Here is a 12,960-nt window from a genome sequence, read left to right on the forward strand (position 1 = left end):
TACTGACTCTGGGGAACAAAAACAAAACAACACTGAAGAGCTCCCCGATTCCTCCATCTCCTGAAGTGTTCCCTACTCAGAAGCTAGGGCCTCCATGGCCATGCAACTGGTGTGTCTCAACCCAGCAGCTACAATTACACTTCTTCTCCACATTTGTCCTACTCGCACCCAGATATTTTGTCTGGAAAGATCAGATGTGGAAAAAGACAGGGGCATGTTTATAAAATTTACAGAGACTCATTATATCCCCTCTTGTAGAGGAACCTGGAAAACAGTGTACTCAACTAAGTGGTCATCATCTTCATGATACAGGACCATGCCAATCCAACCTGGTCAAATCAGAACTAAATTTGAATTCCCTAGGCCCTTTTTTTTGCCAGTTGTCTAAGGTGTTCTCTCCCCAGGGACACGTGAAAGGTACCCAACCAGGGTGACCTGGGGTTGCTGTTAGGGAATGAAAGATACATTATGTCTAGGAATGATTAGGATGGAATCTTGAATTTTTATGGTAGCTTCCATAACTCCTCACCCTTACTGTTCTGATCAACATTCAGGAGGCCAAAAGAAGATGAACTCTGTCTGGGAAAACTTCTGTGGATTGGGACACAGTGAGGGAGTAGAGACAGAAATCTTTTTGAGCTGATTTTGAGAAGGCCTTTCCAATGTTCAACAATCCCAGATGCCTGAATATAAGAATGTGGGCTGTCCATTGAGTCTCTTGACTACTGGCCCATTGTTGAATGGCCTTTGCATTGGTTCCCCTTCCCCCAAGTCCCACAGGAGTGATATGGGACAGGTGGATGTCACACATGCAGTGAACTGCATTACAGGAAGGGAATACTGACTTAGGGACTCCACTTCTTTTATAGCAAGCAGTAAGCAATCTTGCTCTTTGTCCTGAAGAGAAACACCACTTCATTTATCAAGGTTGCTTGCTGCAACATAACCCTAAGAAACAGCCTATCCCATCTTTACCCAGATTGGTGAGGGCCTTACATTCTTGGTATACCAAGCAAGGTGTGTAGGAGTATAAGAGCCTCACAGAGGGAAGTCTCACAACAGATATATCCCATGAAGCTATCAGTGCTCTCACATTCCATGCGAATGACCAGAAAAGAAGCTGATGAAGTAATTCCAATGAAAGAAGAGGATCTCTTGAAATAATAAACATTGCTCCAGTATTCTTCTTTTTAAGTATCTTCTACCTAGTGATTTTCAATAACAAAATAAGGTAGTATTTTTTTCTTTAGGCTCTCCGGTTTTCTTTTACAATAATAAAGTTGTCTTTCATAGGCCTCTGATGACTTAACTTCCTTTTTTTCTTAGATATTCCCCTGAAAACAAACACAGCATGGTTATTACCTAGGAGTAGTAAATTATCACTACAAAATGATTTATTCATTCATTAGTTATTCCACAAACATTGTTGGGTGACTACCATGTGCTAGGCACTGGAGATACAAGGAATGGATAGTTAAAACATAGTCCCTGCCCTCATGGAGTTCATTGTCTAGTAGGGGAGACAGGATTACAAACAACAATTCTATTTCATGGTAATAAATGCCACAATAGAGGTATCTGAACCATCCTGGAGTATGAACTGGTTCTCCATACAAACAGGAAAAAGGATGCATGTGGCTGGGTGAAGGGAACAGGATAGGAGAGAGTTTAGGGGAGCAAAAGAACCCTCTGCCTTTCTCTCCTATGTGTATTTTATGACTTAGCTTTAAAACTGATTACAGCACTTCATTTTTTAAAAAAGATGGGATCTTGCTATGTTGCCCTGGCTGGACTTGACCTCCTGGGCTCAAATGATCCTCCCGCCTCAGCTTCTCTGTAGCTGGAACTGCAGGCATGTGTCCATTTTTAAATAAGCTATTAATGATTTTTAAAACTTTGAAAGCTGATGCTTCACTCCTCAAAAATTCTACTTTTTCTTAAATTGAGTGCTGGATATTACTTAACTTGCCTCGCCTCTTCAATTGCAGTCATGACAGACGGGAATGGGGGAAGATCAGGGAGGTATTAAGTGACAAAAGAAGCAGACTCCTGAAAGTTAACTGCAAGGTAAATTATGCAAAACGAATCACATTTTCCCACTGATCTATGCTGAGGCTTGGTGATAAGGTCCCGGAGGAAATATTCATGAGAATAAACAAAATATCAAAACTATGAAGTATCTACCTCTATCCATATCTGTAACTATCAAAGCACAGAGCCTAGTTCTTTAACACATAGATTCAGTTACAGAGTAAGGCATCTCTTAAATGAAGAAATTAGGAAACTTGAATGGTTTCTAAGGCATTAAGTGTATCTCCCAACTTTAGTTTACAGAGAGGTCACAAGAAAATTTTAATTCGTTGATAATTAAATAATAATGCTGTACATAGGTCACAAAATGAGTTGAAGTTCCTCTCTCCCTCCTCTCCTTCCTCCTTCCTTCCTTCTTTCCCTCCCTCCCTTCCTTCCTTCCTTCCTTCCATCCTTCCTTCTTTCCTTTTTAGAGACAAGATCTTGCTCTAGATCTTGTCACCTAGACTGGAAGGCAGTGGCATGAAAATAGCTCACTGTAGCCTCAAACTCCTGGAACTACAGGCACATGCCATCACAGCTGGCTCATTTTTTATTTTTATTTTTTGTAGAGATGAGGTCTTGCCATGTTGCCCACGCTGGTCTCAAATGATCCTCCACCCCCAGCCTCCCCAAAGTGCTAGAATTATAGGCACACTTGGTCATTACGCTTCTTTTTTTAAACTGAGAATCTAGAATTAAAGATGTTAACATTTTACAAATGTATGTGACTTTAATATGTTTGTTTTAAAAAAATGATTAATTTGCATTAGAGAAGTAGTATAGCATCCTTTTCCTAATTATTATTTAAAGGTTTTCTGTAATAAATAGTTATGCTCCCAGAATCTTTCATAACAAAATTTGTTAATGGTCATAATTCTTTACTTCCCAAATTTTCTTTCTTTTTTAAAACTATTTTTTAAAATTATAAAGTAGTGGGGTACAATTCAGGGTTAGGTATACAAATATTGATTATGCAGGTCCCCTCAAATTTTCTACAATGATCATGCATACATTTTTAATAGAAAAATATAATTAAAAGGAAAAGAAGTGAAGGAAAGATAAGTAAGTCGTAAGACAACTGGCTCCTGAGTGGGTATCAGCCTTGTCCATCCCTAATGAGCGTCCAGTCACTTCCAAGATAGCCCATCCCTTCCCATAGCAGTGGGAACTTGGTGGCATGATGTCAACTGTGTCCATCTAATCACACATTCTTTGGAGCCTTTTGTAGCCATAAGCAAGAATACCAACCTTCAGTGGCAGCCACAGAATCTACATTACTGTGGTCAGAAAATTTCTTTGGTCTTCTCTGGGGAATTAGCCCTGGGCCCTAGTTGATTGATAAGAGCCTGGCTTCTTGACAGCCCAGTTGTCTATCTTTCCAGGCTAATTTTCTGGAGATTTAAATTAGGTAATTAGCTCAGATCTCTTGTGTCTTTGTTCTGCCTTCTATTCCTGCCCTACCCTACTGAAACAGAACCTCCCTCAAATCCTGACACCTGCTTAGAAAGAGCTCATGGTGGTTATAATTGCTTGTTCCTCCTGGGTTGGATTCACACCTGTTGTTCAGTGTTTTCTAAGTTGTATCTTGACCAGGCTCGGTTCTATTTGTTCCCAGAACATGGCATTGCCAGCTATGTAGCATAGTTTTCAGTAGTCTTCTACTGGGAACTATTTATGACAACAGGGAAGGTCTGTACACATTTGTGTTGGGGGATACACACACACACACACACACACACACACACACACACACACACACGCATACGCATACTTTGGAGATACTATGGGTTTGGTTCCAGACCACTGAAATAAAGCAAATATTACAATGAAGCAAGTCATATGAATTTTTTGGTTTTCCATATAAAAGTTATGTTTACACTATATGTAGTCTACTAAGTGTGTAATAGCATTATGTATACAAATATGCATACCTTAATTTAAAATACTTTATTGCTAAAAAATTGTTGAATGACCATCTGAGCCTTCAGCAAATTGTAATCTTTTTGCTGGTGGAGGATCTTGCACCTGGATGTTGATGGCTGCTGATTGATCAGGTTAGTGGGTGCTGTGGCCATTTCTTAAAATAAGACAATGAAGCCTGGCATTTCAACTGACTCTTCCCTTTATGAGGATTTTTTTGTAGCATGCAATGCTGTTTGATAGCATTTTGCCTATAGTAGTTCTTTTTTTTTTTTTTGAGTTGGAGTCTCACTCTTGTCGCCCAGACTGCAATGCAGTGGCACACTCACTGCCATCCCAGCGTCGACCTATTGGGCTGTGGTGATCCTTCCGCCTCAGCCTTCCAAGTAGCTGGAACTACAGGCGCGCGCTACCACGCCCAACTAATTTTTGATTTGTTGTAGAGATGAGATCTCACCAAGTTGCCCAGGCTGGTCTCGAACCCGTTGAACCCGCAGGCTCAGGCAATCCACTCACCTTGGCCTCCCAAAGTGCTAGGATTACAGGCTGAACCACCAAACCCGGCCAGAACTTTCAAAATAGAAGCCAGTTCTCTCAAACCCTGCCACTGCTTTATCAACTAAGTTTATGTAATATTCAAATACTTTGTTGTCATTTCAGCGATGTTCACAGCATCTTCACCAGGAGTAGATTTCATCTCAAGAAACCACTTTCTTTGTTCATCCACAGGAGGCAATCTCCATCTGTTCAAATTTTATTATGAGATTGTGGCTGTTTAGTCACATCTTCAGGCTCCACATCTAACTCTAGTTCTCTTGTTATTTCTGCCACATCTGCAGTTACTTCCTCTACTGGAGTCTTGAACCCCTCAAAGTCATCCCTCAGTGTTGGAATCAACTTCTCCCAAACTCCTGTCAATGTTGATATTTTGACCTACTGCCATTAATCACAAATTTTTTTTTGTTTTTTTTTTTGAGTTGGAGTCTCACTCCACCGCCAAGACTGGAGTGCAGTGACTGCTCCCGGCCACCGCAGCCTCGACCTGCTGGGCTCCGGCAATCCTTCCACCTCAGCCTTCCTAGTAGCCGGAATGAAAAGCGCGCGCTACCACACCTGGCTAGTTTTTTAGACGAGGACTCGCCAAGTTGCCCAGGCGGGTCTGGAACCCACGGGCCCAGGCAATTCACTCACCTCGGGCTGCCAAAATGCTGGGATTACAGGCTGAGCCACTGAGCCCGGCCCACAAATGTTCTTAATGGCATCTAGAATGGTGAATCCTTTCCTGAAAGTTTTCAATTTACTTTGCCCAGATCCATCAAAGGAATTACTGTCTATGGCAGCTGGAGCCTTATGAAATTTATTTCATAAATAAGAAGACCTGAAAGCCAAAATTACTTCTTGATCCATGGGCTAAAGAATGGATGCTGCGTTAGCAGGCATGAAAACAACATTAGTCTCCTTGTATACCTCCATCAGAGCTCTTGGTGACTAGGTGCATTGCCAGTGAGCAATAATATTTTGAAAGGAGTCTTTTTTATTGAGCACAGGTCTCAACAGAGGGCTTAGAATATTCAGTAAACCAAGCTATAAAAATACGTGCTGTCATCCAGGTTTATTGTTCTATTTATAGAGCATAGGCAGAGTAGTTTAGCATATTTGTTTTTGTTTTTGTTTTTTGAGTCAGAGTCTCACTCTGTTGCCCAGGCTGGAGTGCAGTGGCACATTTATGGCTACCGCAGTCTCGACCTGCTGGGCTCAGGCGATCCTTCCGCCTCAGCCTTCCAAGTAGCTGGAACTACAGGCGCGTGCTACCATGCCCAGCTTATTTTTTGATTTATTGTAGAGACAAGGTCTCACCAAGTTGCCTAGGCTGGTCTCAAACTCCTAGACTCAGGCAGTTCTCTCACCTTGGTCTCCCAAAGTGCTGGGATTACAGGCTGCACCACCATGCCTGGCCAGTTTAGCATAATTTTTAAGGACCCTAGGATTTTCAGAATGGTCAGTAAGCACTAGCTTCAACTTAAAGAACCAACTGTATCAGTCCCTAACCAGAGAGTCAGCCCATCCTTTGAAGTCAGGCATTGACTCTTTCTAGCTGTGGAAGTCCTAGATGACACCTTCTTCCAGTAGAAGGCTGTTTCATCTATGCTGGAAATCCGTTGCTTAGTGCAACCTTCATCAACAATCTTAGCTAGATCTTCTGGAGAACTTGCTGCAGCTTCTCCATCAGCACTTGCTGCTCCACCTTGTGTTTTTGATATGGAGACGGCTTCTTTCCTTAAACCTCATGAAATAGCCTCTACCAGCTTCCAACATTTCTTCTGCTTTCTCATCTCTCTTGGCCTTCGTAGAATTGAAGAGCTTAGGGCCTTACTCTGAATTAGGTGTTGGATTAAGGGAATGTTCTGACTGGTTTGATCTTTCCAGACCACTAAAACTTATTCCTTACCAGGAATAAGGTTGTTTTGCTTTCTTATTATTCATGTGCTCATGAAGTCGCATTTTTAATTTCCTTCAAGAACTTTTCTTTTACATTCACGACTTGGCTAACGGTTTGGCTCAAGAGGCCTAGTTTTTGACCTACCTTGACTTTTGACATGCCTTCTTCACTAAGTTTGATTATTTCTGGCTTTTGATTTAAAGTGAGAGACATGCAACTTTTTTTTCACCACTTAAATAGTTAGAGGCCATTGTAGGGTTAATGGCCTAATTTCAATACTGTATTGTGTCAGGGAATAGAAAGGCCTGAGGAGAGGGACAGAGATGGAGAAACAGCTGACTGGTGGAACAGTCAGGACACACTATATCCATTGATTAAATTCACTGTTTTAATATAATGGGCACAGTTCGAGGTGCCCAAAACAATTACAATGGTAAAATCAAAGAACTCTGATCACAGGTCACCATAACAGATGCAATAATAATAACAATGTTTTAAATATTGAGAGAATGACCGAAATGTGACAATAGAGATACAAGGTGAGCAGGTGCTGTTGGAAAAATGGTACTTATGGACTTGCTCAATGCAGGGTTCCCAAAGCCTCCAATTTGCAGGAAGAAATCCATGGAGTACAATAATTTGAAATGCAATAAAGTAAGGTATTCTGTATCTTTCTGTGATGGTACTTAATTTCTCAATTAATCCTTTAAGATTCAGCTCCCTGGAGCCTTCCCTGATTCTGCTAGGAGGAAGTAATTCATTTATTTGTTCACCAAACACGAATTAATTGACTACCCAACATTAGCATTGTGTTAGGTAGTGGAGTTAGGAGAACGATGAAGAAAAATTCTTGCCTTCCAGGGATTCACAGTCTAGAGCAACAAAGAACTCTAAAGGGATCATAATAAAGGTATGCATAAAACTCATACCACAGTGGAGAGAAGCTCAAGACATGACTTGGTCTTTAATGATGATTAGGATTTGCCAACTAGAAGTGAGGAGCAGGGACAGAACTGGAATGCATTTCAGGCAGACAGGACAGCATGTGTAGAGGTATAGAAGGTAGAGGCTATATTTTAGCCAGCTTTGATTCTCTTGTTTCTCTAGGACAGTGCAAAGCACGTGGTGGAGCACTGCTGAGTGTTTGTCGAAAAAAATGAATGAATGGCTGCTTTTGTTACTAGAACTTTTTACCATTTTGAAAGCTTGTTTACACAACTTCAATAATTTTTTTTTTAGAATTTTATGTTTAGGTTTTAAAAAACCTAAACATAAACAAAATTTACCACTTACTAACTCTCACAGATATAATTTCCCAGCTAGCTCTTCATTAATTTTTTTTTTTTCCCTGAGTTGGAGTCTCACTCTGTCTCCCAGACTGGAGTGCAGTGGCCTCTCCCGGCCACCGCAGCCTCGACCTGCTGGGCTCTGGCAATCCTTCCGCCTCAGCCTTCCGAGTAGCTAGAACTACAGGCGTGTGCTACCACACCCAGCTAAATTTTTGATTTATTGTAGAGATGAGTTCTCACCAAGTTGCCCAAGCGGGTCTTGAACCCGCGGGCTCAGACAATCCACTCACCTCAGCCTCCCAAGGCGCGGGATTACAGGCTGAGCCACCGAGCCCGGCTCTTTATTAAATCTTTATTCAAAAATGTATACAGTCTTAAAAAACCACTAGTCTCTAAAATCTCTCATGCCCATTTCAGATTGTGTTGATTGATATTAAATTCATGACCAAAAAATATATAGACAAAGAAGGGGAATGTAATATATATCAATGAGGTGGCTTCCTGGCTCACAGTAATTTTTTTTCCTGTAACATTTCCCTGTATATAGGGTGAACGCCAGCAACTAAATCCCTGTTTTTTTTTTGAGTCAGGGTCTCACTCTGTCACCCAGGCTGGAGTGCAGTGGCACCATCCCAGCTCACTGTAGTCTCACCTCCTGGGTTCAAGTGATCCTTCCACCTCAGCCTCCTGAGTAGCTGGGACTACAGGCACACACCACCATACCTGGCTAATTTTTTAATGTTTTTTTTTTTGTAGAGACAAGGTCTCAACTATGTTGCCTAGACTGGTCTCAAACTCCTGGGCTCAAGCAATCCTCTTGCCCTGGCCTCCCAAAGTGTTATGATTTATAGGCGTGAGCCACTGCGCCCTGCCCATCTCTGCTTCTTTTAACCTGCTGTCTTCCCACTCTCCCACCTCACCCCTCCTACAGAGTTGACTGATAATAGGAGTAAACCACATGACCCAATGCTTGCTAAGTCAGGGTCCTAAGACAAATTAAGGGATAGGATGGGAGGCGTGGCCACAACACGTGCCATGAAAGGAAGCAGTTTGCAATGGGGCAGAATGAAACTGATTTACTTAGAAGCAAAGACAAGCCGGGCTCAGTGGCTCAGCCTGTAATCCCCCGCCTTTGGGGGGCGGAGGTGAGTGGATTGCCTGAGCCCGCGGGTTCGAGACCTGGCTGGGCAGCGAGACCTCATCTCTACAATAAATGAAAAAATCAGCCGGGTGTGGTAGCGAATGCCTGTAATTCCAGCTACTTGGAAGGCTGAGGCGGAAGGATCGCCGGAGCCCAGCAGGTCGAGGCTGTGGTGGCCGGGAGTGGCCACTGCACTCCAGTCCGGGCGACAGAGTGAGACTCCACCTCAAAAAAAAAAAGAAGTAGAGACAAGACAGAATCCTAGGAGTGCTCCAGCATCTGAGATCTGTTTTCCCTGTGGCTCAGCTGCACCCTACGCTCCCAGTGGTTCTGTAAACAACTCCAGTGTCCTTCCAATAAATTCCTCCTTTTTTGTCCCAGCTGGTTGAATCTCTGTCACTTGTAGTCAGAGGACCTGACTAATACAGGGAATTAAGACAGGCATTGGGAGGCAAACTTACCCAGCTTTTCTGTGGCTTCCACACAGACACTAGGATACATGCCCTCAGTGTAAGTTGCCACCAGAAGATACATATGGGTCTTCACAACAACCACACCAGTGTTTTCCTGGATAAAAATAAAACAGAATATCTTGCTCGTGGTTCTAACCACAGGACCAGCATTTATGCTCCAGCTACATTTTTCACCATTTCCTGATATCCTGATTCCTATTCTGGACTGTCTACTCTTTTCCACTAATTTAGTTGCCTTTCCTCAAAAAGTTTCAGACTGTTGTAATAATATTATGTGTATTTTGAAAAAGTTCCCCAAATGATTGTAATCTAACCCTATGCCAATGAGAACAACTGATGTAATGGAAAGATAACACCTTCTGGAATTAGCTCTGAGCTTGAACCCTCGCACCTCCATTTTTTGCTACATGACTATGGAAGAGCTATTTAACTATGTCAAGCCTCAGTTTCCTCATCTGTATAATGAGCCTATGTAGTTTATAATGTGAATGGAGTGTGCCTAGGACATTCAATAAATATGAATTTCACCTCCTGTATTCCTTATAAGCAACAAAAAAACAAGAGAGGTTTTAAGCACAGGAATGACAGTACCCTCCAGCCCCCACCCCAGGCACTAGACTGCTATCTCAGACAGTGCCTCTAGATAGTAATAGGTTTACTTTTTTTTCTCCTTCCTTCCTTCCTCTTTCTTTCTTCCTTCTCCCTCTTCCTTCCTTCCTTCCGTCCTTCTCTCCCTTCTTTCTCTTTTTCTTCCTTCCTCTTTCTTTCTTCTTTCCTTCCTCTTTTTCTCTTTCTTCCCTCTCCCTCTCATTCTCTCTTTCCTCTCTCTCTCCTTTCCTCCCTCCCTCCCGCTCTCTCTCTAACAAGGTCTTGCTATGTTGTCCAGGCTGGTCTTCAACTCAGACTCAAGCAATGGTCTCACCTCAGCTTCCCAAAATGCTGGGGTTACAGGTATGAGTTTGTTGTTTTATAGACCAGATGAGACAAAGAGAATCAGAGTCAAATTCTTGCCTAAGTTTTACACAGCTGTCTTCAAATCTTGAGCACTCACATTCTTAGCATAAAGAGAATATTCATCTGCCCGGACACATTTGTAATCCTTTTCCTTGAAATACAATCCTTCCCTTCGGGCTTGCAAAGGGTTCTTGGCAAATCCATTCACAAGTGTTCGGACATCACTGGGCATTACCTGAAGAGGTTATATAGTTAGATTCGGAGTCAGCAAACCCAGTTGGCCAGCAAAATTTGACCCACTGCCTGTTTTTTTTATGGCTTGCAAGCTAAGAATGGTTTTCACATTTTTAAATAATTGGGGAGGGGAATCAAAAGACTAACACTTTGCCACATTTGAAAATTATATAAAATTCAATTTCAGTATCCATAAATAAGATTGTATTGAAACACAGCCATACCCATTCTTTTATGTATTGTCTATGGTTGCTTTTCCATTGCAAGTGCAGAGTTAAGTGGCTGTGAGAGACTATAAGGCCTGGTGTTATAGTATGGAAGTCTGTCCCCTCCAACTCTCATGGTGAAATGGGATTCCCAATGTTGGTGGTGAAGCCTAATGGGAGGTGTTTGGGTCAAGGGTATGGATGCTCCTTGGGGGAGGGGATTGTGAGAGTGAGTTTGCTATTATTTCTGGAAGAGCTGGTTGTTAAAAAGAGCCTGGCACCACCCCCTTCCTTCCTCTACGCACACATGGGCTCCTTCTGCCCACGTGTGGAAGCAGCCAGAGGCTTTCACTGAATGCCCAGTCTCCCAGTCAGCAGACTCATGAGCTCAACAAGCCTGTCTTCTTATGAATGACTCAGTCTCAGATATTCCTTCATAGCAGCATTAAGCGAACAAAGATACCTTCAAACCTAGAATATGTACTGTGGCTCTTTGTGGAATAAGTCTTATGCCCAAACTTGTTTCTTTCTTTTTTCTTTTTGAATTAAGGTCTCACTCTGCCACCCAGGCTGGAGTGCAGTGGCACAATCACGGTTCACTGTAGTCTCAACATCCTGGACTCAGGAGATCCTCCTACCTCAGCTTCCCAAGTAGCTTGGACTACAGGCGTTCAACACCACACCCGGTTAATTTTTTGGATTTTTTTTTTTTTGGTAGAGACTAGGTCTCCCTATGTGGCCTAGGCTGGTCTTGAACTCCTAGGCTCAAGCAATCCTCCTGGCTCCGCTTCCCAAATTGTTGGGATTACAGGCATAAACCACCATGCACGGCCCCGAATTTGTTTTGCTTACACTAAAACCTGGTGACGCTACACACAGGCTCCGCTCCTGGATTTTGATGAGGGCTGCACTGTCCACATGCTTCGTTCCCAGCAGGGTATCTAACAATAAGGCCTGCAAATGGCTCATGCTTGCTCAGCTCTGAAACAAAAACTGCAGCTGAAGTTGTCCACTCTGGCTAGCTTTCAAAAGGCATGTGAATACAAATGTCCCTAAGACACCTCAGACAGTTTTAATATTAGCATGTGTACTGCAAAAAAGATGGAAAGTGAAAATGGTGGTCTGTCATGTAGTGTCCACCAATACTCAGAGGAAAATGTCATAGAAAAGTCACAGTTCACCCAGGGCGGGTTCTGAAGTTGAGTTTGGAAAATCACGGCCTCGGAATTTTCTAGCTCTGTCAACGATTTACATCAGAATCAACTCGGATTTAAAAACAAACACTGCACACTGCAAAAAGCCATGTAAAAGAAAAAAGGTTAAAAACAAAACAAAACCCAGCCGGGATGGAGAACCACGCAGCTACGTAAACAAGAGTCAATACGATGTGCTTGGTCAGGAATCCTCACAGTCCTCTCTCGTGCCTGCAACAGTGGACACCCCAGTGGACTAAAAACACCTTTATGGCACTTAGAGCAACTTTTGTTGTTGTTGTTGTTTGAATCGGGGTCTCACTCTGTCGTCTAGACTGGAGTGCAGTGGCACGTTCAAGGCTCACTGCAACCTCGACCGTCTGGACTCAGGCGATCCTCCTGCCTTACCCTCTTGAGCAGCTGGGAATACAGGTGGGGGCCACCACGCCTGGCTAACTTTCTAATTGTTTGTGGAGACGAGGTCTCCCTATACTGCCTAGCCTGGTCTCAAACTCCTAGACTCAAGCGATCCACCCTCCTCGGCCTCCAAAAGTGCTGGAATTACAGGCGTGAGCCACCATTTTCTGCACCAGTTCCCAAGACTTGGACCGTCCTCATCAGGACAGCCGCCACCGGCGCCCCGTTCCCGCCACTCCCTTCCCGTGCTGTGGCCCACGGGGGTGGGGGTCCCCAAAACAGGGCTGAGATGGGGGGGAAGGACGGGGATGAGCGGCTAACTTCCGGTCCTGCCGGCTGTGGAGACGCACTCAGCGCACCGCACACTCCCGGGCGCCACCCACCCTCGGACCACGAGCCCGGCGTCCGGCGGAGACCCGCCAGTTGCGAACGCGAGCAAGGCGGCGGCGGGATTGGGTGCGCCGACGGCCCCTTCCGCACACCACGGCGGGCGGAGCCCAGCAGGCACTAACCGGCGCCTGGACGCCTTCCGGGTCAGAGGTCGGGGGTGTCAGGGGCTGAGGACGGCAGGGGCGGGACTGCGCGCGACTCGGGGCGGCAGGGGCGGGGCTCGAGGCGGC

At 43.9% G+C, this 12,960-nt stretch overlaps 1 protein-coding gene across 1 annotated transcript; it reads right to left on the reverse strand.

Annotated features, from left to right (window-relative positions):
* Nucleotides 1-1,161: 1,161 nt before the first annotated feature.
* PFN4 (profilin family member 4) lies at nt 1,162-11,699 on the reverse strand. The gene is made up of 4 exons (XM_008060269.2): nt 11,583-11,699; nt 10,388-10,525; nt 9,325-9,430; nt 1,162-1,334 (listed from the first exon to the last, which is right to left on the reverse strand). The coding sequence occupies exons 1-4, from the start codon at nt 11,697-11,699 to the stop codon at nt 1,306-1,308; spliced, it is 390 nt and encodes a 129-aa protein (XP_008058460.1). The 3' UTR covers nt 1,162-1,305.
* Between the last annotated feature and the right edge of the window lie 1,261 nt (nt 11,700-12,960).

Source organism: Carlito syrichta, unplaced genomic scaffold (genome assembly GCF_000164805.1).
Source record: "Carlito syrichta isolate Samal-C Ts95f unplaced genomic scaffold, Tarsius_syrichta-2.0.1 Scaffold304574, whole genome shotgun sequence".
NCBI lineage: Eukaryota > Metazoa > Chordata > Mammalia > Primates > Tarsiidae > Carlito > Carlito syrichta.